General features: G+C 32.8%; 2 protein-coding genes across 2 annotated transcripts in view; both read left to right on the forward strand.

The window, feature by feature from the left end:
- LOC143250021 (uncharacterized) overlaps positions 1 to 130 on the forward strand; it is a 37709-nt gene extending 37579 nt beyond the window's left edge. The window contains exon 10 of the mRNA XM_076500656.1: positions 94 to 130. Within this exon, the coding sequence (XP_076356771.1) occupies positions 94 to 130 (37 nt within the window). The remainder of the gene's footprint in view (positions 1 to 93) is intronic.
- On the forward strand, positions 1 to 26603 carry LOC143250022 (CWF19-like protein 1). Its single transcript, XM_076500658.1, has 12 exons — positions 1 to 174; positions 9415 to 9499; positions 10141 to 10216; positions 13206 to 13307; positions 14970 to 15105; positions 17845 to 17928; positions 19430 to 19514; positions 21555 to 21680; positions 21893 to 21998; positions 23146 to 23225; positions 25735 to 25944; positions 26358 to 26603. The coding sequence occupies exons 1-12, from the start codon at positions 146 to 148 to the stop codon at positions 26601 to 26603; spliced, it is 1365 nt and encodes a 454-aa protein (XP_076356773.1). The 5' UTR covers positions 1 to 145.
- The last annotated feature ends 775 nt before the right edge of the window (positions 26604 to 27378 follow it).

The raw sequence follows: 27378 nt of genomic DNA on the forward strand, positions 1-27378 counted from the left end.
ATTATTAGTAAGTTGCTGAATGTGTTTTAGGCCTGAAAGTATTAAAGTGGTATTTGTAAGTTTGCAAAAGTTTATCGTTATTACACATTATAGTAATGGTGAATTTCCATCATCTAGCCAATGTGTGTGAAGGTGAAATATAACTATGTTGTCTTCAGCATCAGCCCTGAAAATGTAATCTTTTATGTTATTGAATTTATAGCTTAAGCCTAACTTTACTCTTATAACTCGAGCGTTTGTTACACTTAACCAACTTAACGTAGGTTACTAACAAAAGTAGCACAGTCACTAGGAGCACGCTATTTTATAAATTTTAAATTTATGATGTTAGAAAAACACGTAGGATTAAGAAGTCTTGATATAAATTAATATAAACCCTTTAATCCTAGCACTTTTGAAAGGTGGACCGTACTTTGGCTCTGAAGAAGAAAGATCCACCTTCATAAATTTTAGTTAAAACTCCATGACACCATAAATTTTGTATATTAAAATAAGTATATAACTGTCACTGTCAGTGTTTTGAAACTGAAAGCAGGTGATAGTTATGACTGTCATATATGTATGACAATATTAAAATATTGCATATAACTAGTTGCAGCTAGCTAGGTTAGGTAGATAACTTGATCTAGCCTATCATAACCAAGTTAACACCATCTGAACTAACCTAACCCAGATGTTAAAGGAAAAAAGAAAATATACTTTATTCATTTTTATGGTAATTGTTCAGTATTCCAAAGGCCCAACATTCTGAATGTAGGATGGAAATTTTTGGTTGTGGAAGTATAATTACAGAATAACTGAATAAACAAATTCATAGGTCCATTATAGAATGCAATATGAAAGGAAAAGTTTAAAAGGTACATCCTGGTGGAGCCCCCCAGTGACTCAGCAGTATGTCTGTGGACTTACAATGCTAAAATCTGGATTTCGATACCCGTGGTGGGCAGAGCACAGATATCCCATTGTGTAGCTTTGTGCTTAATTTGAAACAACAACAACAACATCCTGGTGGAAGATTGAAGAACCAGCAGCCCACAACAGTTTGAAATTATTTTAAGTACAAACACAAGTATATGAATCAACACTGTAGTGTGCAGCTTATTGCATAGGCTCAGTGTCAAGATAATTTCACTGACTGGAAGATTTCAACATTTTTAATGAGTCAGGGATATAAAATTTATTGCCACAATACTGTGGAATAAGAATTTGAAATTTCAATTCTTTCAAAAGAGCTATATTTCCAAATCCAATCCTGATGTGTAAAAATGTGGGCTCCATCTAACACAGGGGTTCCCAACCGGTGGGTCGCGACCCCTAGGGGTCGCGAAGCCTTGGCAGGGGAGTCACATAGCCTTGTTAGAAGTAGCTTGGGATAACATTAATTTTATTTCATCAATTACATTTTCAAGTCGCGAGTGCCAAAAGGTTGGGAACCCCTGATCTAACACTATACATGCATATAGGAAAATAACATCTAGGAAATGATGAAAAATATTATTTATCTATTCATGAAAAATTGGAACCTTTTAGGTCTTATCCTGGAGTATTTTAATATAAAAGTTCACATATTTAACCAAACAATTAATTAAACATTTTAACTGTTATGTAAAAAAAATCTTGCATCTTTGGACTATAGGACCTTCAGAGTAATAGGCTCTTAGAATAATGGACCGTCACTATCTCTGTCATTTTCATATTTTTACTAATGTAAAAAAAAAGAAAGATTTCTATCATGTTTTCAACTCATAAAAGAAATGGTTTAGAAAGAAATGATTGTTAAAATAAGAAAATTAATTGTGATGGGATAGTTTTGGATGTCCAGTCCTGAAGCTGTGAAATTAATGCTTTTAACTTTTACATTACCAATAACTGATTGTTGTCTGTTTTGAATCATGCATACCAAAATGCGATTAGTTGATGTATCTGCATGTGTATGTGTATATATATAATAACCACAGACATTGGACGTCCTTAGTATTTATAGCCTTCCAAAACACACATTTCTTCTTCCACTTGTATTTATTTTACTTGACTGCTAGGATTTGTTTCTTTACCAATCTAAGTATTGGTCTGATTTTTTTCTTTCTTGTTCCTGTTCTTTGTACCTTACTCAGCTGATCTTGATGATTATTTCTTGAAATTCTTCACCCATGTCCTCCATCCTGGTATTGTACATGAGCACCTTATTCAGATAATGTTATCACTTTTTCTCAATAAAGTCTCTCTAATGGGTTTGCCAATATTATGATTGTTCAGAGATGCTTTGAACGTTATCATGTTACCCAGTTTATTTTTGAAGTAATAATTATATTAATTAAAACTTTTTTCCTTCTAACTGGCAAGGCAATTTGTGGTATGAATTTCTAGATTAGTATTTCTGACAAGGATTCTTGCAAATTGGGTCCCTCATATTCCTCCTCTAATATCTAGCATTGCACAACAATTGGTGGTGGTGGTGGTGGTGGGGAGTCTGTCAGTGATTGTATTCATAGTGAAATACAGATTCAGGTCTGTAGTGGTCCTCCAGTGGCAACTGAGGCTATAATGGAGGGTGATCCTTGACATTTTGAAGAAACTTTAATTTTTTTTTCTTGTGTCTTCTTTTAATCTGTTGCATTTTTATTCCCTCTGTAGGACAGTGGTATATTTACAGAAATGCAATACTTGAGTTTGAGGTTTGATTTCCTCGGGTGGTTGTGGCAGGTGGCCCAAGGCTGCTTTACTCTAACAAAACACTTCTAATCAAGATAATCAACAAAATCTTTAAATGTCCTATGAAAAGCAAAGAGGAAGCCACCTTGGGATAAACTTCCTTTGTTTTATTTTTCTTCTGTTGGTTTTTAGAATGTGTGCTGTTTTGGGCCTATTCACAATTGCTTTTGAGCCTGCATCTTGCATGAAGGCTAAAAGGTGTGGAAGTGGATTGTTAGTTGTTTTGGAAGCTTTACTTTTTAGTTATGTGAGGAGACAATTAGGCCTTATCCAGCATGTTGGAATTTTGTGATATCACCTACCACCACCAGGTGGAGGCATTTTCCAACTCTAAGTAATACATCTGCTTCTCAATGTTTGGGATTCTAAGTTGGAGTTTGTAGTTTGCTTAGACAGTTCAATGTCCCCTGAGAGGACAGAGTAAGTCTGTGTACTTGCAATTCTACATTTTGTTTCCTTCGCTTCACCTTGTTAGAAAACTCAGGGTCACCAATTTTATTGGTGATGAACTGAAATAATTCTTAGCATGCATGTTGGTTGAAATTTCTGCTACTTCATTCCTTCCTGTTGTCATTAAAGTCTTGGATTCCGTCAACTCTTACAGGAAGTCATGCGTAGGATGTCTTCAACAGGTGTAGTGGACATTGTCTGACACTAGTGTTTGGGTATAGTGCTCACAAAACCCTGGCGTCGCTGCAGTGACCTTATATGGCACTGTAGTGCATCTCCTCCTAGGGTTCCATGGTGGGTAGGGTCAGTGGGCACTGAAATATTCTTTTTTTTGTATGGATACCCCTCAAATAAAAAAAATAAACAAGCATGACAGCATAGAGAAAAATCCAACTACTGGCAGATGACCATGCCTAGATGACTCTGTAGGTCAAACTCACAACTTGAATCTGTCCAGAGATTTTTAATTATACATTCTTTAACTGATAAACCCTTAGGGCAGATGTATCCATTTTTTATTCAGAAGGACTTGCTGGCTCACCTAAATCGGTAAAAAAATTACAGTTTGGGGACATTTTAGTGGAAACAGCTTCATCACAACATTCCAAACTCCTCTTGAAGTTTAAGGCCATTGGGGATATACCCATTGAGGTTACTCCTCATTCTACTTTGAATTTGTCCAGAGGAGTTGTAGTTGAGAGGGATTTAAAGACCGTTCCAGGGTCAGAGATCTTTGCAGGTTTCACCAGCCAAGGTGTTACAGTCGTGTGCCAAATTTTTACTCGTAGAGACGGAATTATGGAGCCGACAAATGTTCTAATATTAACATTTATAACGTCGCGTTCTCTACCACAATCAAGGCAGGATATCTGAATTGTAAGGTACAACTTTATATTCCTAACCCTGTTAGATGTTTTCATTGTCAACGGTTTGGTCACTTGAAAACATCTTGCTGTGGTTCCTTAACATGTGCCTATTGTTCTGGTAAAGACCATGATGCTTTTGAATGCCAACTAGAACCACATTGTGCTAACTGTAATGATCCACATCCTTCCTATTTTACTGTTTGCCCTAAATGGGTAGAATAAAAAGAAGTACAACTTCTCAAGACAGTTCATAATATTACTTATCCAGAGGCTCGGAAATTACTATTCCCAATTCCACCTCAGACTTGTGCTGCTGTAATCCATTCCACTACTACGGTAGGAGACCAGACAGACCTTTCTGTGCCTCCTACAGAATCCTTAACAGCATATCTTAATCTAGTACCCTCCAAAATTAACAAAGTTAACAAATCAGTATCTACTTCTAACTGTCCCTGCCACATCTTCCAGTCATTGACCAACTTCACCTTGTTCAAGCCCAGGTGTTTCCATGGGGTCTTTCTCTCTTGACACCCCAAAAATTAACCCATTCATTTACGTCCTCAATCACTGGAACTTTTGTCTACAAACTCTGACCTGCCTACTCAACCCAGAACAGGTTCACTAGAGAGTGAACCCACATTCAGTAAAGGAAAAAAGCGTGGTCGCAAACAGGTCTCCATGCCAAATTCTCCTCCAAAATAAAGAAAAGTGGCCACACTAATCCAGTGGAACTGTTGAGGTTTTCAATCAAGTCAGAATGACATCAAGGATTTGATTGACTTTTATCATCACAACTGTCTTTCTTTACAGGAAACATTTTTAAAACCTACTAATACAGTCATAGTTTGACAATACTCCTTATACCAAAATGACAGGTCATGTGTACGACAAGGACATGGGGGAGTAGCACTGCTGGTTGATCAACATATGCCCATCTGGTCCTCATCATTGAATATGCCCTTGGAGGCTGTAGCCATCCATATCTCCTTGGGTCATACCATCACTGTATGCTCTCTGTACCTTACCCCTGGAAAAAATTATCATCCCTCAGCTGTTGATGCCCTCATTGAGCAACTGCCAACCCCCATTTTAATTTTGGGGGTTCTTAATGGGCATAATCCTCTCTGGGGTGGTTCTAGTATTGATCTGAGGGGTCGTGCTATAGATCATATGCTCCTGAATCACAACCTGTCTCTCTTCAATACTGGCTCATACACTTATTTTTAATGCACCCAGTCAGTCATTTAATGCTATAGATCTTTCTGTTTGCTCCCCTTTGCTTTTCACTTGCTTTTCTTGGGAGGTTGACATCAATCCACGGGGTAGTGATCATTTTCCTATCATATTAAGAGAGATTGGCCGTGGTCAGTGCCACCTGACCTATGTGCATCAGTGGAAGTTGGACCAGGCCAACTGGCTCTCTTTCACTGCTCCCTAGGAACTTGATCCTGCCATCTTGTGTAAATCAGCGATAGATGATTGTGTAGCAGTAGTAACTAACTATATTGTCCAAGCAGCTGTTCAGTGCATCCCCAATACCTTGACATCTTTCCCACAGCATCCCCGTCTTTGGTGGAATTCTGCTTGTTCTATAACATGAAAAGCTCAGAAACGTGCTTGAGGTAAATTTCATAGATATATCAAGCTTACAAACTGCACTACATTTCAGTGCACAGGCTCTGCTAGTTAGATGTCAAAGCCAGAAGGAATCTTGGATTAAATTTACTTGCAGCATTTATTCAACCTCCAGTCATATGGGACAAGATCTGGAAGGTGAGTGGATGATGTACTTCTGCTCTCCTCTCTATCTTAATATGCAATATATGAATTGTATGATCTATATTGATTCACTCCCTGTCTATTGGCCCTGACATCATTCCATGTTAGTTACCATCCTATTCTTATCAATATCCAAAACAAACTGACTCACCTCTGTCTATCATCTATCTCTGCCCAGGTTTTTTGGATACCAGGTCATGTTGGTATTTGTGGGAATGAGCTAGCTAACAGAGTGGCAAAGTCCATCTGCTCTGGCTCTGTCACCACCATCCCTGTTCCATACATGGACTATGGTCAAGTTATCAAAATCCGATTATACAATAGTTGACAGTTGACCTGGAGTAAGCAATGAAATAATAAGCTTTTTCAAATCAACCCTTCTTTCACTCTTTGGCCATCTTGTTTCTGTAAAGATCGAAGGGAGGAAGTTGTTTTGGTTAGGCTACGCATTGGTCACAGTTTTCATCACTTCCTTTTATTTGGTACTGATGCACCAATGTATGGTCTGTGTGGCGTTCAGGTCACAACCATACATATTTTATTATCATGCCATCGTTACAACCAAGAATGACGACGCCATTTAAAACATATTTTTAAGGTAGGTTTGCTCTTGATATTAGCATGTGTCATAGGTGATACTGGCTGCTTCACTCATGTTTTACATTTTTAAAAGCCATTGGTCTTTTTAACTTAATTTAAAGTTTTTGTTGGACTATACACTGTTTCAGCATGATTTCTTTTACACATTTTAATTTTATTTTGACCTGAACCCAGGACTGGAAAGGCCAACTTCTGGTGACTGATAGCAAGTTTGAACTTAATGGTTCAGTCTTCCTGGCAGGTCTTAATTTTATATATTTCAACATTCATTTCCATATACCATTATAGTGTATTACATCATGTTTGGCACAGATAGCCTAGTAGCTTGTGCCAATAAACATGAAATACCTATCTACCTACAGGAAATCATAATTTTGTCTTATTTGGGAGTTCCAACTCTGGATATTAGCCCTTGATACAAAGTTACCCAGAATAGATTCTGTCTGTATCCAGGGTTTCCATTGCTTAGTTGGATTGCCAGCAGTGTTGGTGATTATTGTGTACCTTCAGGGGCTGTGGGAGCTCAGTTCCAAGAATTACTTGCCTTTGATAACCTGAACCGTGAGTTCAGGAGCACTGCAGGCCATTGAGTAACAATTAGTCATTCATTTCACATCTTCACCACAGTTATCCATCCAACCTGTACTGTTTCTATCTCCTGCAGTTCATTGGGATTTGGAACTTAGTTCTAGGGTTATCTGTGTTTGGTTGGTCTGGAGGTAGTGAGAGTCATGCTAATTCTTCAGAGTTTTTATTTCTATCAGTTGTTGGGCCTATGCAAACAGGAGATTGGGGTCCAGTCATCCATTTTCCTCATTAATATCAGTGCCTAGATTCTTCATGGTTTACAAGTTACTCATTCCTCAACTAGTGTTGATTGTTTTACTGGGATTGTAGATATCCAAGTTGGTTGTAGTTGGCTCCTGTCTGTTCTTTGCCATAACAGTGGTATATCACAACTGTTGGTGTTTGTGTTGCACAATATTCAGATATTGCAGTTTAGGGTGTTTCCCATAGGATTCACATCAGCTTCATATAGGTTCTGCCATATTGTGCAAGGTTTTTCTTTTTATCCCCTTTATTTTGTCGTACTGTGCACACACCATTCTCTTGATGATGTGGTTACTGCTGTTACCATTACATCAATCGTCAGGCCATCACATCCCGATTCTACTTTCAGAAACAGCCAAGGCAGGCTTCCCTTTTAGACTGGGAGTTTATTCTTATTCTAATTCAATACATCATCAGTCTAGGTATTTTTTATTTTGTATCTCATCTCTCAGTTAGGCTTATCTGACTTATCTCTAGCTCAACCCTATAGAATAGGACATCATACTCTTTACTCATGTACCATACTCCCACTGCATGGATGGTTTTTTTCTCTTCTTGGCACATGGGCATCACTTAAGTCTGTTATGCCTTTGGAGCAAGAACTCAAGCATTCTTTTTAATGGTCTTTATGCAACCAAGGATTATACACATCTCTTTATGAGTTTTTTTCCCTGTTTCCTTAGTTGAGATTATTCTTGATCTCGAGGGATTGTTAAATCATGACTCTTCATTGATTTCAGTTTTGGCTTATTAAAGGGTAAATTGTCAGATCGTAACTCTGATAATTCTGTGGTAATGTCTTGTGTTTCTTTCTAATGGGAAGGCTGGTAGGCTAGTAGTTGGAGTTTCAACTACTACTAGTCACAATTTATTTATATTGAGGAATGCAGTGGTAAATGGAGTACCAAGTACTAATTTGAGGAAATTTAAGTTAAAGTAATGAATCTGAGACTGAGATTCAGACATTGAATACTTTTAATGTATTTTTCACAATATTCTCTGTTATCATCAACTTGTAACATAACTTGGAATAAGTAGCAAACTCTTCAGTACAACTGACAAATGTTTCTTAATTGTACTTCCAATGATGTTACTAAATCAATTACATGGTATCGGTTCAGTCATATTTTTAACTATGTTGTTTGATGCTAGGAAAGATTACAATATGATACTAGAGGGCTTAAACAATAAACATTTGGCAAGTCTATCATAAGGTTAGTCATAGCTTTTCTGTAGGTCTTGGAGACTTTGCTGGCCACAGCAACTGATTGATTTTGTTCTTTGACTTTTTGTGACTTCCAAATGACTTTCTAGCTTCAAGCATGGGTTTTTATGCAAAGTCTTTCTGGTATTCAGCAGAGATAAGTATTATTGGAAACACATTTTCAGTTTAGGAAAATGTAAACTTTTGAACAATAAGGGCATGATTGTTCTGTATATCAGGCCTCAACAAATTGCAGGTGCCAGGTCATTATTGTGACTAAAAATTCTATCATGGCACCTACTGTTTTATTTGATTTTATTTGTGCATAGGGCTGTGACAAATAGGTCTTGAATATAGAATAGCTTTAGACTCTTTGATGTCTGGAATTATTTTCTCATTCTTTGAGTCTGAAATCAAACTTTGTTTCTAGGATTTTAATAGAAAATTTAGCTTCTTCTGTTTAATTAAAAACCTTTTCATTGGAACTTTATAATTGGTGCTAAAAGCAGCTATTTACTTTTATGCCCATTCTTGCTTTTGTTTTTTCTTTCCAGCCAATTAATTTATTTAAAGTCTCTCATCGTTTTTTTTTAATCTTTAAAACTAGAAGTTGTTTTTAAGTTTTTTGTGTTTTGAAATTTGATGTTTATGTCATATAATGATTTTTTTTTCTGTTTTTGTTTCTTACGAGACTAAAAACATGAGGAAATCTTACCGTAATACACCTTCTTGTGTGTTTACTATTACTTCTGTAACATAAGTAGATCTTTACCTCTCCTGTAGCTGTTGTATCCCAGCTAACATCTCCTGATATTTGGCAAAGGCCCCTTCAACACAGCAGATATGTCATGGTTGATGTATTTTTATAATGTGTGTTACATTTTTGTTGATGTCGAAGCTATACATGTTTCCATTTAAACATTTTAGCATTTACATAGGATAATATAAAGTGTGAATTCTTTGTTTTTACAGCCTTGTAAGTGGAGATGTTGAAGGAAAGTTTTCACAGCTTTTTTCAAGGGTTTCTGCAGTCAACAAGAAAAATGGTCCATTTGAAGTATGTTGACTTTGAGTATTCATAATTACAATTTAGTGTAGATTAACCTCTTAGTAAAATTCAAGCCATTGACCTTAAACTGATGAACTAAAAATAAAATGGAAAATTAGTTGTTTTTTCAGCAGTGTCGTATGTCAGTACTTCTCAACCAGTCTATGTGGAACCCTTGGATTAGCAGAATGCAAGAGTTCCACATGTTCTGATGCATAATTACATGTACTCTGTTAACAGTTCTACTTTAATGTAATTACCTTAAGTGCTGCCATATTGATCACTAGTAGTCTGGAAGATATAATTTGCACAAAAATAATTAAAAACTCGTAGAATGTAACATAATGTGGAAAACGTTTACTTTGCAAAAGGTAATTACTTCACTTCCTAGCTTAAAGGTTGAATCTTTTCTTGTTTTCTAAATGTTAAGTACAATTTTTGGTATGTGTGTACAGGTGTCATTTTATGTTGAAAATGTAGTCTGCGGATTATAACTTGTACAAAAAGAAAATCAAAATAGATAAAAGATAATAATGCATGGAAACAATTTTTTATTTTATAAAAGTTAATTTGTTTTATTAGCTTGAAAAGGAGACTTATTGACAGTTGTTTTTCATATATCTAATACAGTTTGTTGTGTGTTTGTATAGATGTTGCTTTGTGTTGGAAACTTCTTTGGAGAGGATAAAACACAATGGGATGAGTACATGAATGGAACTAAGAAAGGTGAATACAATTTCATTTTTTAAAGGCACACATATAAATGCCTGTTGAGATGGTTTGAAACTGGAATAACTGTTTTTTGTATTTATACAAAATTTTAACATTAACTATGAGTCAGAGTATGCTCTGTAGTTACATAAAAAAAGTGAACTTGGTAGCGAGTGTAGCCTATAAGATATAATGTTCTCACATCTTATAAAGATTAGAATGCATTGTTTTATCGTTAGAGTACCCTTTTTTCTAGTGATATTTGTGGGCTGGAAACTCAAGTGTCATGAGGTTCACCCACCCTTGGAGATTCAGATTAGTTTTAAATCTGTATTCTAACAGAAAATATGCAAAATAATGTGTATGATTAAGAATATAAAATAACAGTAATAGATATTTAAACATTCTTGTAAATACTGTTAGTGAAAATAAAATTGAAGATAGAATAGTGTGTACCTTGCTTAGGGAACCCATGAAAAAAATGAAACTAGTTTTGTTTTTAACCACCACTTTCAGTGTTTCCTACAAACTCATTTTACATTTTAAAATGTATTAGTCTAGTGTTTTAATAAATTGTAACTTAAAAATTTTCATTCTGACAGTTTCTTGTCTCTCTCTGTAATTTATAAATACATAAATTTATAAATCTAAAAATGACACAGAAATAACATTTGTTGTGATTGTCTCCACATTCACTATGCAAATAATTTCTGTGTTAAAAGAAATTCCAAGCATTTATTATTAGTTTGCTATCAATATAAATACAAATAATCTCAAGTACAGCTGATAATTAAGTCAAGGAGAAGTTGCCAAAGTTAAGAACAGACTAAACATGGATTTGTTTTCACATATAAGAATACTTTTTTTATACACAAATTTGGTTTCAACAACTTTGTAGTTTTCAAATATGTTAAGAGATTTGAACCAACATATTTACATTGATGTATATGTTGTAACCCACTTATTTAATCTTTTCTAATTAAATTTCTTGACTTTAAACCCCTCCAGTATTTCATGTACAGGTTTCCTAGCTCACTCACAAAAACTGTGGGGGAAAACAAAGGATACATTTTAGTTATCAAATGTTGTTACTGACTTTAAAGGTAATTCCCGATGTCAAACACATTTATGTTTTAATATGTGTATTGAGAATGCTTTACAAATTAGCTTGGTCCATATAAGTAACAGATGAGCTCATGGATGTCATGTGGTCCCTTGTTTGTGTGAAGACCTCAGTCACACAGCTTTCAATGAAATAAAAATATGTTTAGAGATTGATTTGCATTTTCCAAATTAAGTTGTCAAATGGTAGCTTGCTAATTGGTCATGTGTGATTAGACCAGTCTTTACATCTAAACAGTTTGCAGTCAAAAGAAACTATAACTCGGTACAGGGTCCATCAGTTGATTGACCATGTGTGATTTTTGTACCTCTTTAAGGTCCTTTTAAATATAATATTTCTCATTTTTAATATTCTTCACTATATTTCAGTTAATGTTATAAGTCTTTCACATACAAAATATAATATTTTTAATAAAATAAGATTGGTCCATGAATATATTTGTTTTGAATAGTCTGTGTGTAAAGTAATTTTAATGTTAAAAATGCTTTTCCTCATCTCAAAATTAAAAATTTCCTTTTGTAATCTTAAAAAAACCTCCTAAATACATTTCACACATTTTATTTAAGTAAAACTTTGTAATTTATCTGTTATTTTTTTTACCTTATCTCAAAACGGAATAGGTCAACCATACAAAAAAATTCAGTAATTTTAAATTACCCTTTTTTGCTTTCTAGAATGGCTTTAAATTGTAACGTGAAACTATATTCATTTACCTTAAATAGCGCTAAGTTCATAACAGAATAATTGGTATAAGACACACTAAAACCTTGTGCTGTGTACAGTAAAATATATCTATGGAGATAGGGTTAACTTCATTAAGTATCTTGTTTGGTAGGTGATAATTAATTAATTGTGATTTGTTATGTTTTGCACCTGTGAAAAGGAACAGTATTCAGTCTGTTAAACTGAAGAGTGCATACTCATATGTATTATCACATTATAACCACCCTCATTTGTTTTATAAAGTTCACAGCCACATCTTCAGTGATGGATACCTAAGGGTATCTTACTCCAGTTCTGAAATCCTATGGATAAACTTTCTTACGATTATTAAAACAAGTTGGAAATTTAAAATTTTTATGTCTGAAGTACATAAGTTTGAAGATTTTAATTGGTCGTTATGACAAAATGTTTTCACTAATACAACCCATATGTCTATTTTTTTAATGTGATTAATAAAAGTTCTTAGTGAAAGCAGTTAATGTTATTGGATATTTGCAGTAAATCTCCTTTTTCTTAAGTTTTATGAATTATGGGACATCAAGAAGTCTTTTGACCTGTCAAGGATGTCATGACTCCCAGCCTTCCTCAACAAACAGAAAACTTGTTACTAAGTCCAGTACTGATATTCTAATTCTTGATGATGAGAAACTCACTTGAAATAAAAATACATCTCAGAATGGCTGGTATGGGTATTAACACTTTTACTGATAAGGAGAGAATAATGTTTCAACCTTTCTAGGTAATCTTAAACCTGAAGATGACCTAAGAAGGTTATCCACAGGCTATCTCCTTATCTGTAAAAGTGTTACTTTCCATACCAGCCTTTCTGAGATGTCCCAGTTGTTCATCAGCCCTTTTGTGAAGCTCCTGTACAATGGTAGTATCTAACACTAGCTGGAGTTTTGTTCCATTGATTTCCACTTGATTGGAGTATTACAACTTCTTCGTGTGGAGACGTGTGTGATCTTTTTGTATTTTGTACTTAGATCTTTTGTACCTTCAAATTTCATCAAATAAATTGATTCATCTTTCTTATCAGTTCTTAATAATTTCAAAAAGGTTATCATCAACCCTTCTCTTTTTGTGAGAAACATAAGTTATTTTAACAAAGGAACTGTATGTCCACTTTAAATGATGTGTGTTTTTATTTCTTATTAGCTCCAATCACCACGTACGTTCTGGGTCCAGCAAAGTCTGAACATGAAACATTATTTCCAGCACAAGATGGGTGTGAACTGTGTCATAACATCACATACTTAGGTACATTTTGGAATTCAAATAATTTTTATATTTTGTTTACAAGTATGAGGCTTACCACAAATTACATTTTACATTAACCTAATGTTTTGTTTATAGAAGTATTTTCTGTATCTTAAATTAGTGTCCTGTTTTATTATTTTTAACTAAAGGTCTCTTTCATAATTCACAGTTTTAGTGTCACAACTTTAGTCAAACCTTGGTTTATTGGGATATATTTTAGATAAGGCTTTAAAGCATGCATGTGCACACACACACACACACACACACACACATACAAAAGGTGTAAAAGCTCTTGAACCACTTTTTTTTTAAACTTACAGTTGTTTTGAATGTTAATTGTTTAACGTGTAACTCGTCATTGTATTATGGTTTGTGACCTATTTCATTCTACAGATTAGCAAATTCTTTGTAAAAACATTTTTGATGACTGTATGTACAGTATGTGACTTATAGATAGGAAGCTAATAGAAATAAGCAGTTATACATAGGGTTGTAGAGTGTCACTGGTCTGTTGTAAACAACATCCTAACAGTACTTTTCTAATCATGCTAATTTTCTGCTTGTGTCGTTATTATTGTTACAAGTATTGAGAAGGTAAATCATAAATTAACAATATGAGATTCGTAACCTGCTCTCTTATCACTTTCAGTGCTGTTGTATAGTTTTGTTTTTATTTTAGTCCACAAACAGTGCTGTTGTGTATTAGTGAACTGAAAATATAAATTTAAACTGTTTGTTCACTAAGTCATCAGCAGAAAAACTGTTAATAAAAATTAAAAGCAAAAAATACTTGCTAGGTTCTGGCAGTATCAGGTAGACTTGAAGAACTAACAATCTGTAGAATGGGTTTTCAACCTTTTGTAGGTGAAGTTTCACTTTATATGTAATTCTGTACCACTATCCTCGAATACATTTGCACACGTGGTAAGGATGTAAATAAATAATGTTTTTGTTTCATTTATACAAGTAAAGTTGGAGAGCTTGTTCATGGAAGTATTTTTAACTGAAATCCAGCATCATTGTATGCATCAACAAGATATGTTGATGATAGAAGTTATTGGGACATTTGGAGTCTGTCTAATATGAAGTCATGGTTTCCTCTCTCTCATTTACAGAAAAGAATACTTGTATGCATGAATCACTGGTTAAGAACTCTTGGTATAAGTGTGTCAAATGAATATAAAACTAATCCTTAGTGAAGGTTAGAATCAACCAAAGAAAGTTTATGTTAACTGAAGATTACTGAAAACAAAACAGGATATTTTAGTTGCTGGATTTTAATTTGTTTCACAATAGATTGTACACATGTACTTCTTTATCTGTCTTTACTTTTCATTTTTGTATGTATGTATGTATGTATGTATGTATGTATGTATGTATGTGTGTGTGTGTGTGTGTGTGTGTGTGTGTGTGTGTGTGTGTATATACATGTATGTGTGTGTGTTGTAATAATTGTAATGTTTTGGATAAGTTATGTTGCATGGTTTATTGATGAGGATAGTTCCACTAGTTCCTTGTTTCTATAAGTTTTATATTTTTTGCAGTATCCATATTGTAACTGGTTATCTGAAGACTAAAGTCTTTTATTATTAAATGACATGTACCAGTTAGAGTTGGCAAATGTTTTCTTTTACTCAAACTTATTTCCTTCATACTCATCAGGAAAGAAAGGTATCTTAACAGGAAGCTCAGGACTGAAAGTAGCTTACCTGAGTGGTACAGAGAGCTCAGGAAAACAAGAATTACAAAAGACTTGCGAGTTTAATGAACGGGATGTTGAGTTTGTTCACGGTCCGGGGTAAGCAAGGGCAGTGAAAATGGTGTTGACATTTTGCTCACTTCAGAATGGCCTAAAGGAATTACAAATTATGCAGGATCCCCAGTAAGTCCCCTCCCACTCACTTGTTAGTTAAGATCTAATTTTGAAAGGTAAAATGTTGTGAATTATTTTGTTATGTTGTTGTTAATTCATTTTCCATGGGTTTCTGATTTTTATAACTGAGTTAAAGCTGAACTTGACAATTATGTGAAATGGTAACCACTGGCATATTTGTTTTCCTCTTAAGACTGGAGCCCGGCATGGCCAGTGGATTAAGGCGTTTGACTCGTACTCTGAGGGTCACAGGTTCAAATCCCTGTAGCACTAAACATGCTCGCCCTTTCAGCCATGGGGGTGTTATAATGTGATGGTCAATCCCACTATTCATTGATAAAAGAGTAGCCCAAGAGGTGGCAGTGGGTGGTGATGACTAGCTGCCTTCCCTCCAGTCTTACAATGCTAAATTAGGAACGGCTAGCACAGCTAGCCCTCGAGTAGCTTTGTGCAAAATTCAAAAACAAGCAAAAACAAAACCATAAGACTGATATATTATAAAAAAGGTCCAGCATATGGTAAGTCACAAAGTATCCACATTAAAGTTTAAAGGACATTTACCATAGTTTCCAGACATTATATACACATATGAAGAAAAACGTACTCTATCTATATTTTTATATAATGAAAGGAGATATATCAGTATTTCTTATGCTTTTATTACAGTTGTTGTTTGTACCAGTCTTATATTGACTGTACCTTTACCGTTATCCATTATAAAATTATTAACCCTTAATTCTTCCCATGGAGTCCATGTGGATTCCAGCCACACAATAACTGCTTCAAGTATATCAAGTCTACATATATATATATGTTTTTACTTTTGACGATTACTTTAAAAAAAAAAAAGACGAATTAATTTTTTTCCCTTCTTTGCAATGACTTAAACTAACATAAGGATATGGACCTCACACAGCTACTTGGAGGTTAAATAAGTGATGATTAGCCAACTTCAGTGTTTGTGGGGAGAATTATCTTCTAAGAAGTTCACACCACTGTGTGAGAAATCGAAATCAGAATATTTAAACACCTTTGTAAAAAACGTATTAATTAACATAATTAGTTTTTTTTTTTACTTTGAAAATTTGATCTCAAATTTTAAGGTACTTGGAAAGCTCTAAGATATTTTTTGTCATAATTTAACTTTTCCAATTCAATAACTAAATACACTCAAACATCGATATAAGGCGCTAGTTGGGGTCCAAAAAATTCGACCGCGTTGTATCTGATTGCGCCTTATACCGATTTGATTATATATTTTTTTGACCCTCGGGGTGAGCGATAATGCAAAATTTATGCGTTTTGTAGTGAAATAAAGAAAAACAAACAAAACTACTTACACCAATGATATAGCATTTTTTTTATTTATTTTTATTTATTAAACTCAATTTTAACACTGAAATTAAATGTAAAAAGCAGAATTCTAAAGAAATTTATCGAATTCATTACTTTGATGGGGGCTGATATTCTAAAAGTAGTTCCGTCGGAGCAATCATGTGATCGTTTTTACGATTAGACGCTGATTAAAATTAGGTTAATTTTAAAAGTTAATACATATAGTAATTAATTTTGATAATTTATTTACTAATTATTAAAATCTAAGTACAAACTGAAGTCAAATAATTACCACATAAAAAAAATGTCATGGCAAAGTTTAAAATACTAATTCAGTACTGAAACAAAACGGGCCGGGTTTGATCACAATATGCGGCGTGAAAACCATACAAAAAGATTGAAGTGGATTTGGTTTTTGATTTTTGATCACATTAACCGGCTGATTACATTAAGCAGTGGTAATATTAAGCGGCGGTCTCTGTAGAAACCCCAAAAAATTTGGGGCCTAAGACCCCATCGCGCCCAACTGATTATCGAGCTTTATCGATGCATTTTATATCGATGTTTACCTGTATCATAGTTTTGCACTGTTTTTAACTAATTTTTACACAACGTGGTTATTGTTCGACTTCATAATTGGTTTGTCAAATCATATTACTACTGGTTAATTCTTAAAAATAATTTGAAAGTAATTTTCAGCCTGAAAGATATATATTTTAATTTGATAGTTTCCAGAGGAAAGAGCCAGTTTTTTATAATAGATACATTTAATATATCAAGAAAACATGCATTCTGAAGAAGAAGAAAAAAAAAGAATTTTCTAATTTGAATAACATAGAGGTAATATAATGTAAATCACTAATTGGAAATAAACTTATTTTATATTGGTACATGATTTATGTTCTGTTCACGTAGTTATTTATATCTTAGGTCTTTCTTAATATGCAACTGCTTTTTTAGAATGTTTGATAATTAGTAGACGTTGATGTGGGACTTTACAATGAGAAACTTGCACAGTATGAGTATTTAATTACTGAAAGTTAACTTAACATGGAATGGACTGGAAAATTATAGAATACTGAAAATGTTAGAATAACTACAAGATATTTATTAAGTTTTTAGTTTTACCGGAATTATGCCATGTATGCATTTAAGTAAAACTTCTGTAAGTAAAACTTAAAATAAAATGAAAATAAGTATTGTTTATCTGGCATTCCATAATAATTAATATTTTTATTATGTTTGCTGGTTAAAAAACAAAAAACAGTGTTGCTTTAATTCTAAATTTATTTTAGAAAGGCCTTGATGTAAAAGATGTGGGATCTGAACTTGTCTCTCAACTTGCTTTTACGCCAGGCCACGCTACCATTTTGCTGGTTTACATGGAATTTATTATGAAAGATTGCCTTACAGGTAATTAACTTGTGTGTCAGGAGAGAAACTCTAATGTTTTGGACCACTCTTATTTATTAGGAATGCTGTGAAGTGTGAATATCATATTAACAATAATTATCTGGTTACACTATCTGTCACATTATCTGGTTTTATAAGATTTTATTGTACAATAACATTATGCTTAGGGTTTCTGATTTTGAATTGTTACTGGAAAACACAGTTTATAACACCATGATGATTAAAAAATGAAAAAAAAGAAAATTTGATGTAAAACCACACACCACACACACAGAAAAGCAAAACTGGAAATTGTTACTTTGTTAACATTGATTTCACAACTTTTCTAGTGCTGTTAGTTATGTAATATTCTTCCTTCCTGGGCATTGATTTGGTCTGATTACTTTTAAGTGTACAGCATCTTCCAAGGGGGTAGCTAAAGTTAAGAGAATATGGAAATAATGTTTATGAATGTAATAATTCATGTATTAAAAATAAAAGTAGGCTCTGTGCAAAGAAGGACTTTGAAACAAAATAATTGATGTATAAAAAGTGAAAGATCTGAAAAATTGATTTGGGATATATACATAAAACTCTTAACTAAAAAATAAACAAAAACATAGAGGCCTTAGTAATATTTGTTCTGAAAAAAGTGATAAAGACTGGTTTTTTTTTCAAATTCTTTTGACATATCAATAACTGAGTGAGGAATAATAAATTGTCATTTGAATAACAGATTAGGAGATATCCAGCTAACATTTTGTCACTGATATCATTAGAGTGAATAGTGCATATTATTATACTATAAACCTTGAAGCTGAAATAGTAAAATATTGGCAGAATTAAGTTTGTTATTATTATTATTATTGGGAGACTAAAGGTTTTTATAAACTTGGCTGTCAGAATATCTAAATCCTCTCGGTATGCACAACAAATTCTGAAAGACAAGTAAGCTTAATTTACCATTAGACTCTGACTGAAACTTTTCAGTGAAAATGTTTAGTTTTAACATTAATATGAATGATATTATAAATTTTCATCAATAAATAATGTTTAAGTTAAACCCAAAGTTAGGTAAAATGAAAACCGATATTGTTAAATTTGGTTGTAAAAGTAATACCAAAATAAACACTTGATTTTAATTATGGTTGATTAAATTCTACAGTACTGTTTAATTTGTTCAGTGGTAAAATTTTTCTGCAGAGACAGGGTACAGATATAACATTATTTAGCTTCAGGAAATCAAGAAAAACTTTACTGTATTTCTAGCATGGTTTTAATTAAATTGTTTTATTCACTGATAACGAGGTGCTGCAATGGTTGAATTGTGTTTCACAGTGTGCTTTCTGTGGATCTTAAAGTGGGTTTTATTCCTCTCATGAATTTGTAGTCATTAGTGTTTTTCCTATGTTTTACTTAAGTGGCTCTTGTTAAATGTGTTTAATTACAGTAATGGTTGGCTTAGCTGACTTGCTCCTTGTGTTTGTGTGTGGGTTAATAAGTTTTTTTTTGTCATTGACAGAAATCACAAAGTACTAGCAGAACTTGCACGTCACCCTACACGTTTTATTTCTTTAGCTAATGTTGGGAATGTGCAAAAGGACAAGGTTTGTTATATTTCTCTCATATTTAAACCAACTGATGTAATATAATACAATATATTCTAATCTTTCAATTCCTAACAATATTTTGAAAGTAAGTGTGTAAACATGTTGGCTACCATGTAGGCTAGATGTTTGAAGTTTGACTTGAATCTGGCTCACAATAGATTTGTTCAAAATCCAGGTTTACAATCACGAGTCATAGGTCACTAAGTGGAGCACGTTTATACTTGAATTTAAAATTGACTTAAAACAGATTCAAAACATAACACTTTAATGCCTTATATTAAGATACTCAACTACATCGAGATTACTGAACTGAAGCTATCCTGAAAAGTTTCACTGTTAAAGGTATTAAACTCTACAATTTGAGCAAGTATCTATACTTTAGATAAAACATTCTTTAATATCAGTTAAATTACATAATACCGTCAGTAAGTTATCAGTTAACACACTGATTGAAAACTGCTGAAACGTAACTTCTGACTACATTATTCAACTCTGAAAGACAGAACAGTAGTTACACTGTACTTGAGTGGGAAATATTAGACACTTTCAGTATTGTTATGAGGTCTGACATAGTTGGATCAGGCAGCATCAGTATTTTACAACCAGCAGGAGGTTGTTTAGCTTCTCTATAAGAATCAGGAGACAGACGTGGGTTTTTATACAGATTTCATTAGTATTCTTACAATTCTTTAAATAGTCTACACATCCAGCTCACAAATATGTCACTTAACTGGATGAACTAAGTTTCATTCATCATAAATCTTGGAACTAAAACCAAACCTTATTTGTTATGATGAGAAACTCACTTGAAGTAAAAATGTATCTCAAGATGGCTAATATGGGTATCAAAACTTTTATTAAAATAAAGTATAGAATAACGTTTTGAACTTCTTAGATCATCTTCAGGTTAACCTGAGAATATATTTTTATTTCAAGTGGGTTTCTCGTCATCACAAAATCGGTTTAACCTGCAGATGTCGTAAGAAGGTCAAAATGTTGTTCTATACTTTAGTTTGTAAAGGTTTTAATACCCATATCAGCCGTCTTGAAATACAAATCTAATTCAGTAATTGGTTATAATTGAAGACTGCACATGTGTCTCCTCAGATCAAACTTCCACCAGGTGTCTCTGATTTCTATGCAAAGTCCTTTTATAGAGGCTGTAAACTTTTTCATAGCTTGCAGTGGTATCAATTTATAGATGATTGAAACAGCTGATTGTCAATACTTCGTGGAATACATCTCAGATTATAGTTGAAATTTACATTTTTATCCTTGTCGGTCATTGTTGTGTAACTTCTTGTATGCATTAATTAGATGTACTTAACTCCATATTTCACGCGTGTGTGTGTGATGCATGGACTTTTATGAAATTATATTTGTCATTTCTTGGAACATTTGTAATATGTAGTATTGTAATAAAATTATTAGAAATGTCCCTTACAGTGAAGAGATTTAAATAGAAACATAAAGATTTCTCTTTCTGGTAATTCTGTGATTACTTTTTGTCACGCACAAGTTTAAGTTGATTATTAACATTTTGACTTTTTTAAATCTCCACAGACACACTCACACACTGTCTTGGTTCGTATTTTATTTTAGCAGTTGAGTTTGAAAGATGCAGTATATACTTACCATTTAGATAAAAGTTTTAGTCGAGCCAGCGTGCTTGTCATAAAGGTATTTTTGTGTTAGGATTCTCTCAGTAAATATAATAACTGGAATCTTGTTAAATGTTTAAGTAGCAGCAAGTTCAAATCAATTAAAGTAATTTATTGTGGTAAGTCATTTCACCATTTTAATTAATATGTAAGGTGTGAAAAACTATGTTATAAGAACTTCCTGTCATGTCTGAAACATTCTGTAGATACAGGCTAGTAAAGTCAATGACTTATATTAATAGGACGAGTGGAATATATTTTCAAAATTTCTCTTGTGTAATGTAATATTACTTTCTACAGCTACGTTGATTATTTTCATCTGAGAGATGAGTTGTTAGGTGTGAAGCACTCATGACTAGTTAATTCTTCTTTTTAGTGGTTATATGCATTCTCCATCACACCGATGTCTGCCATGGATAAAATTAATCTTGTCAAGCAGCCATTGGATGTGACAGAGTGTCCCTTTAAGTTCAGCAAGGAAGACTTGTCAACTTCAGAGAAGGTAGGTTACATTACTGATTCACACTAATCATTATGTCTGCAGAGGTAGCAGAATTGGAGTGTTCATGAGTAAGCAAGTTAGCTCGTAATGTGATACATAAAAAAGTAGTAAAAATCTGATTTAGGGAGTTTGTGAAAAGAATAATTATTTACTTATGTTCCTTTCATGATGTTAAGAAATACTTCTTGGTATAATTCATCTTCTGTGCTTAGCCTACACAACAGTTCTTCTATGACTTGAAGACTGAAACTGGTGGTCAAAAAAAGACATCGAGGGAAAGAAATGAAGACCAAAAAACAAAGAAGCCAAGACAGACATGTATGAAGGCATTTATCTTAAAGATGTGTTGATGAGATGATAGGAGAATGTACGGTTTTGTGATGAGTAGTGAAATTATTTACTATCATTCATTATTTTGTGTTACCAGCTGAAAATGTGTGTTAATCTTATGTTAAGAAATTTTTGCCATTATGTTTTGATTTCTTTAAAACAAGTCTGGATACCAAGGCTGGTCTTCGGAAGAATAAGTTTTCATGTAATGACAGTGATTAAAATTTATTTTTATAAACATTTAATGAATGCTAAGTCAGTTTCTTAATGGTTAAATTAATGCTGTTTTGTCTTTACTTGGTACACAGAGTTTTCCATTACATCTTGGAATGGCTGGTGTGGGTATTAATGCTTTTATTTATAAGCAGAGAACATTTCAACCTTTCTAAGTCATTTTCAGGTTAACCTGAAGATGACATAGAAAGGTTGAAACGTTGTTCTCTGCTTATAAATAAAAGCGTTAATATCCATACCAGCTGTTCTGGGATACATTTTTGTTTTAAGTGGGTTTCCCATCATCAATAGCTTTCCATTATATGTTTTTCATGACCTAATTTAAGTGGAAACCAGAACTAGAGGAACTGTCCTTCAAAAGGTATCTTTACAATAACGCAGACAGTTGTTATATGAATGGTGTTTTATGAACAACATTAATATTCTTTAACTAATGTCAAGAAAATACTTCAGTTGTTTTTTTTCCAGATATCATAAGCTTATGTTCATATGATTTTTTCTTGGGAGTTGAGAAGTGATGAACTCCACCTGGTGTTGTATAATGAGGTTAGAGAACTTGTGTAAATGCAATGGGGTTTCATAACTACAAGCATGAATCAGTGTATTGTGTTGGAATGTTTGAAACATGGAATTTGAGGATAGAGTAAAAGTATTCTCATGGCTTTGAAGCAGAATTGAAAAATCTGGTGTATTAACATTGTATATGTTAAAATAGTAACATGTTAAACACAGGTGTTTTTATTAACTACAAGCTTCACTCTCTTTAGTGGCATTACTAAAGAGTAAACATCCACTACAGTAAAGAGTTATCTGTTTCTCAACTGCCTCATAAAAGATTTATCGATTCTGAACATTGGAAATACTAGTTTTTGATATGCTTGATTTCCTTTTTGTTCTGTAGTTCAGCCACAGGGTCCATGTTGGTTTTGTCTGTCGAGCTCTGAAGTGGAAAAACACTTGGTTGTCAGCGTGGGAGACCATGTGAGTAAATCTGTTGACCAACCGCTTACAAGACTACCATCATGCAAGAGCCTTAACTTTTAACTTACATTACAATTAAAAACCAACAATTAATTAAAATAATCTAATTTCTGAATTTTTGGAATATAAAGGTTATAGAGTGTACATGTGATTTTTGAATGTGATATTTTAGTGGTAGAGTAACTTGTGATATAATTGTTTCATGAAATGTTATAGGAATCTTTTTTTTATTATTATTATTGAGGCAATCCAAATATGAACCCTAGCAAAGAAAAAGTTTTTCATTATCGCTCAGTATATATCACTCTGTATTTTTTTAATTGTGGTTTAGTTTGTCTCACAAGACTGTTTATTATACATAAATGTTATCTTATGATGTAGCTTTTAGTTTTTTCCATAAACAATACTCTAAGTATTGTTACAAGGATAAATTGTTACTTGTATTATAAAAACTGTTGCTTACAGCATAACTAACTTCTTCAAAGAATTTCAGATAAATGTTTAACAGGATTCAAAAGGGTTAAAATACACATTATGGAATTTTTTTATAGTCACGTTCCAGATTTCATCATGTTTATTATCAGCGTATTTCAACATACTTTTTGTCATAACATTGTTTGAAATCCATATTTTAATGTTAGGTGTGTTTTTAATTTTAAAAGAAAGTTTTATTCTCAGTTTTATATTCTGTATCATTTGACACTTCTTCACTCCCATTTGCCTTGTTTACTTTTATTTCTACTCCTGTGTGATCTGAGTTTTGTCCAAGTACTTTATGATGGTACAGACACTGCTAGGTCATATGTGCATGTATAGTCTCAATACTTGTCTTACTGAGGTATAAAGGTAAAAGCCAAACTCACATGTCACTGTCTTGTACATTATGCATTTCAAAAAATGTTAATATACTTCTCTGATATTTGCTATTGGATTATTTATAAACAATAGAAATAGGAGTGTTTTCTTCATGTGGCTAGTTTGTTAATATGCCAGGATTGGAAATATCTGGTCTCAGTTTCATTGTCTGCCTTTGTGGTGTTTGTCTCATCCGACTAATGGAAGTTTTAATCCACTTATACTTTAGTTAGAAAGTCAGTTAATTTACAGTAGTTTTAGAACACACTGTGTTTTGTTTATGTTAATATGTTACATTCAAAATTTGAATTTAAAATATTGCTGTAAATGTCTGTGTAGGCATGTGATGTTTCATATTTGAATTTAAAATATTGCTGTAAATATCTGTGTAGGCATGTGATGTTTCATATTTGAATTTAAAATATTGCTGTAAATATCTGTGTAGGCATGTGATGTTTCATATTTGAATTTAAAATATTGCTGTAAATATCTGTGTAGGCATGTGATGTTTCATATTTGAATTTAAAATATTGCTGTAAATATCTGTGTAGGCATGTGATGTTTCATATTTGAACAACAAAACTCTTTAACTTTAAAGACTAAGTTTTGTTTTAAACATAATTAAAGTTTAAAAATTAAAAACTTGTTTGGTTAAAAAAATACTTATGACACAAGATGTTTACAGGTAGTGTGCGAGGTATGATTGAATATCTTGAAGTGTATGTTGACAGTTTGCACAATGCTGTCCCATTGTGATAAACAGTTTATGATGTACTTTGTGATAGTTTATTTACAGCTATACAACAGTAAAATTAAACCAGATTTGAAAAATTTATTAGCCTTGGGTGTGAGAATAAATAACTTGTAAGGCTTGTGCCTGTCCAATTTAAAATGCACTCATTCTAGAAAGAAAACAAAGGGGGAATATTAATATATTTTGCATTCTTAAATCTTTTCATTTTACCCAAAATTGTTGATTTTGCTAAATTTAGTATCATGCTAGAGGAAATAACAGAAAAAATACAGTTTTTTACTTAAAAGAATTATTTGTTTAGGAGGCTTAAGACGCTTTGCAAATGAAAGGTAAAAACTAAAATGGAAAGAAGTATTTTTATTCTTTGCATGAGAAATTTCTTCATTCACACTGATGCTGTTAAAACTTTGTAAGTTCACATACACATCTTCAGTAGAAAATATTTCATTAAAAGATCTAATTTTTTTTGTATAATGTAATGTTTGCTAAAGGTTTGCCAGATTTTGTGAAGTTTCATTCAGTAAATTTGGAGTTATAGCATGTATAATTTCATGGTGGTTACGAAATCAGTCAAATTGACCAAGTCTTTATAAAGAGGGATAATATGGAATTGGTAAAAAAATTAATGTACTGTTTGCTTTGGGGGGGATTTCATCCCTCATCAATAACCCTAGACAAGGGCAAATTGGAAGAATAAGACAATAAGTTTCAAGTGTTGGTGGAGTGTTTAGATATGGTATAATAAAACTGTTTAGCTAAGAACACTTCTTGATAAGAAACACTGCATTTGTATGGAATATTTTAATATATGATCTTATCTGTTAAAATCTCTATATTCTGTAAAATTTTAAAGATAGTTTTTTTTCATTGTCTCATTTCCTTTTCTTTTTTCTCAAATAGAATTATCTTGCTTTAGCCAAAGGTGGACTGACACCTGATCATGTTCTTATACTATCCATTGGTCATTATCAGTCAAGTGTAATGCTGGAAGAAACTGCACTTGAAGAGATACAGAAGTTTAAAGAAGCTTTGAAGAAGTACTACAAGTCCAGAAAGAAGTCTGTGGTCTTCTTTGAAAGAAACTTTAAGTCTTCACATCTTCAGATTCAGGTTATGTTCATATTATCAGCGAAAAGGTCTAGTGACACAGAACATAAAACCTCGTTAATGAGACATTGGATATCAGTTGCTTGTATGTAATAAATTTACAAGCAGTGTAGTTGTAAATAACGAAGATTTTAATGATGCAAAAATGTAACGTAAAAGTTATGCAGTTGATATTACAACAACATTGTTATAATGAAATCTTTATAACAACTCAAAGAATCATAGATAATGTCAGATATGAAACTGGTACCACCTTTTGATGGAAATGGAATTTCTGTGGATGGTTATTCATTTTGTTTTAGAAACATGTGCAGTTTTCTTTATTTATACTGAAGTACAGATTTGCCAAAAATTATAAATCTGAATTATTTTCTAATATTTAAATTATGTTTCTAATTTTGAATATTAACTTGTAGGTGGTTCCAGTGCCTTCTAAACTGTCTTCACAAGTAAAGGAAGTTTTTCTAGAATATGCTGCCTACAAATCAGTTGACCTTCAAGAAATACCAAAATACACTAACCTGCAACAGGTAAACTTGTGCTTAGATGTTAATACGTGTGCAGTTGAAACAAGATGTATCAGTAGTTACGTAACTGCCATATTTCCTATAGCTTTTGTACAAGATTATACAATATGTTTTAGCTCAAATATAAAACTATGAAATCAAGTGTTACGTAAAAGAAAAAAGTAAATTAATTTATAAGAGTTGTAGGAATTTAAAATTATATTGTGAATATTTACATTGGAGTATAAACAATATTGTTAGATAGTATAGAACCAACATTCACAAGGATTGTACAGTTTACACATTTCCATGTGAATTATGAACAATATTCTTGTTAGATACCATAGAACAGAGATTCACAAGGATTGTACAGTTTACACATTTCCATGTGAATTATGAACAATATTCTTGTTAGATACCATAGAACAGAGATTCACAAGGATTGTACAGTTTACACATTTCCATGTGAATTATGAACAGTATTCTTGTTAGATACCATAGAACAGAGATTCACAAGGATTGTACAGTTTACACATTTCCATGTGAATTATGAACAGTATTCTTGTTAGATACCATAGAACAGAGATTCACAAGGATTGTACAGTTTACACATTTCCATGTGAATTATGAACAGTATTCTTGTTAGATACCATAGAACAGAGATTCACAAGGATTGTACAGTTTACACATTTCCATGTGAATTATGAACAGTATTCTTGTTAGATACCATAGAACAGAGATTCACAAGGATTGTACAGTTTACACATTTCCATGTGAATTATGAACAGTATTCTTGTTAGATACCATAGAACAGAGATTCACAAGGATTGTACAGTTTACACATTTCCATGTGAATTATGAACAGTATTCTTGTTAGATACCATAGAACAGAGATTCACAAGGATTGTACAGTTTACACATTTCCATGTGA

Source organism: Tachypleus tridentatus, chromosome 4 (genome assembly GCF_004210375.1).
Source record: "Tachypleus tridentatus isolate NWPU-2018 chromosome 4, ASM421037v1, whole genome shotgun sequence".
Lineage (NCBI taxonomy): Eukaryota > Metazoa > Arthropoda > Merostomata > Xiphosura > Limulidae > Tachypleus > Tachypleus tridentatus.

Bases quoted from the DNA above. Each gene is read 5' to 3' on its own strand.
- LOC143250022 (XM_076500658.1), top strand. From the start codon at position 146: ATGTTGTCTTCAGCATCAGCCCTGAAAAT. The intron at 13,308-14,969 runs GTACATTTTGGA...CATACTCATCAG, and splicing joins TCATAACATCACATACTTAG to GAAAGAAAGGTATCTTAACA. The intron at 17,929-19,429 runs GTAATTAACTTG...TGTCATTGACAG, and splicing joins TATGAAAGATTGCCTTACAG to AAATCACAAAGTACTAGCAG.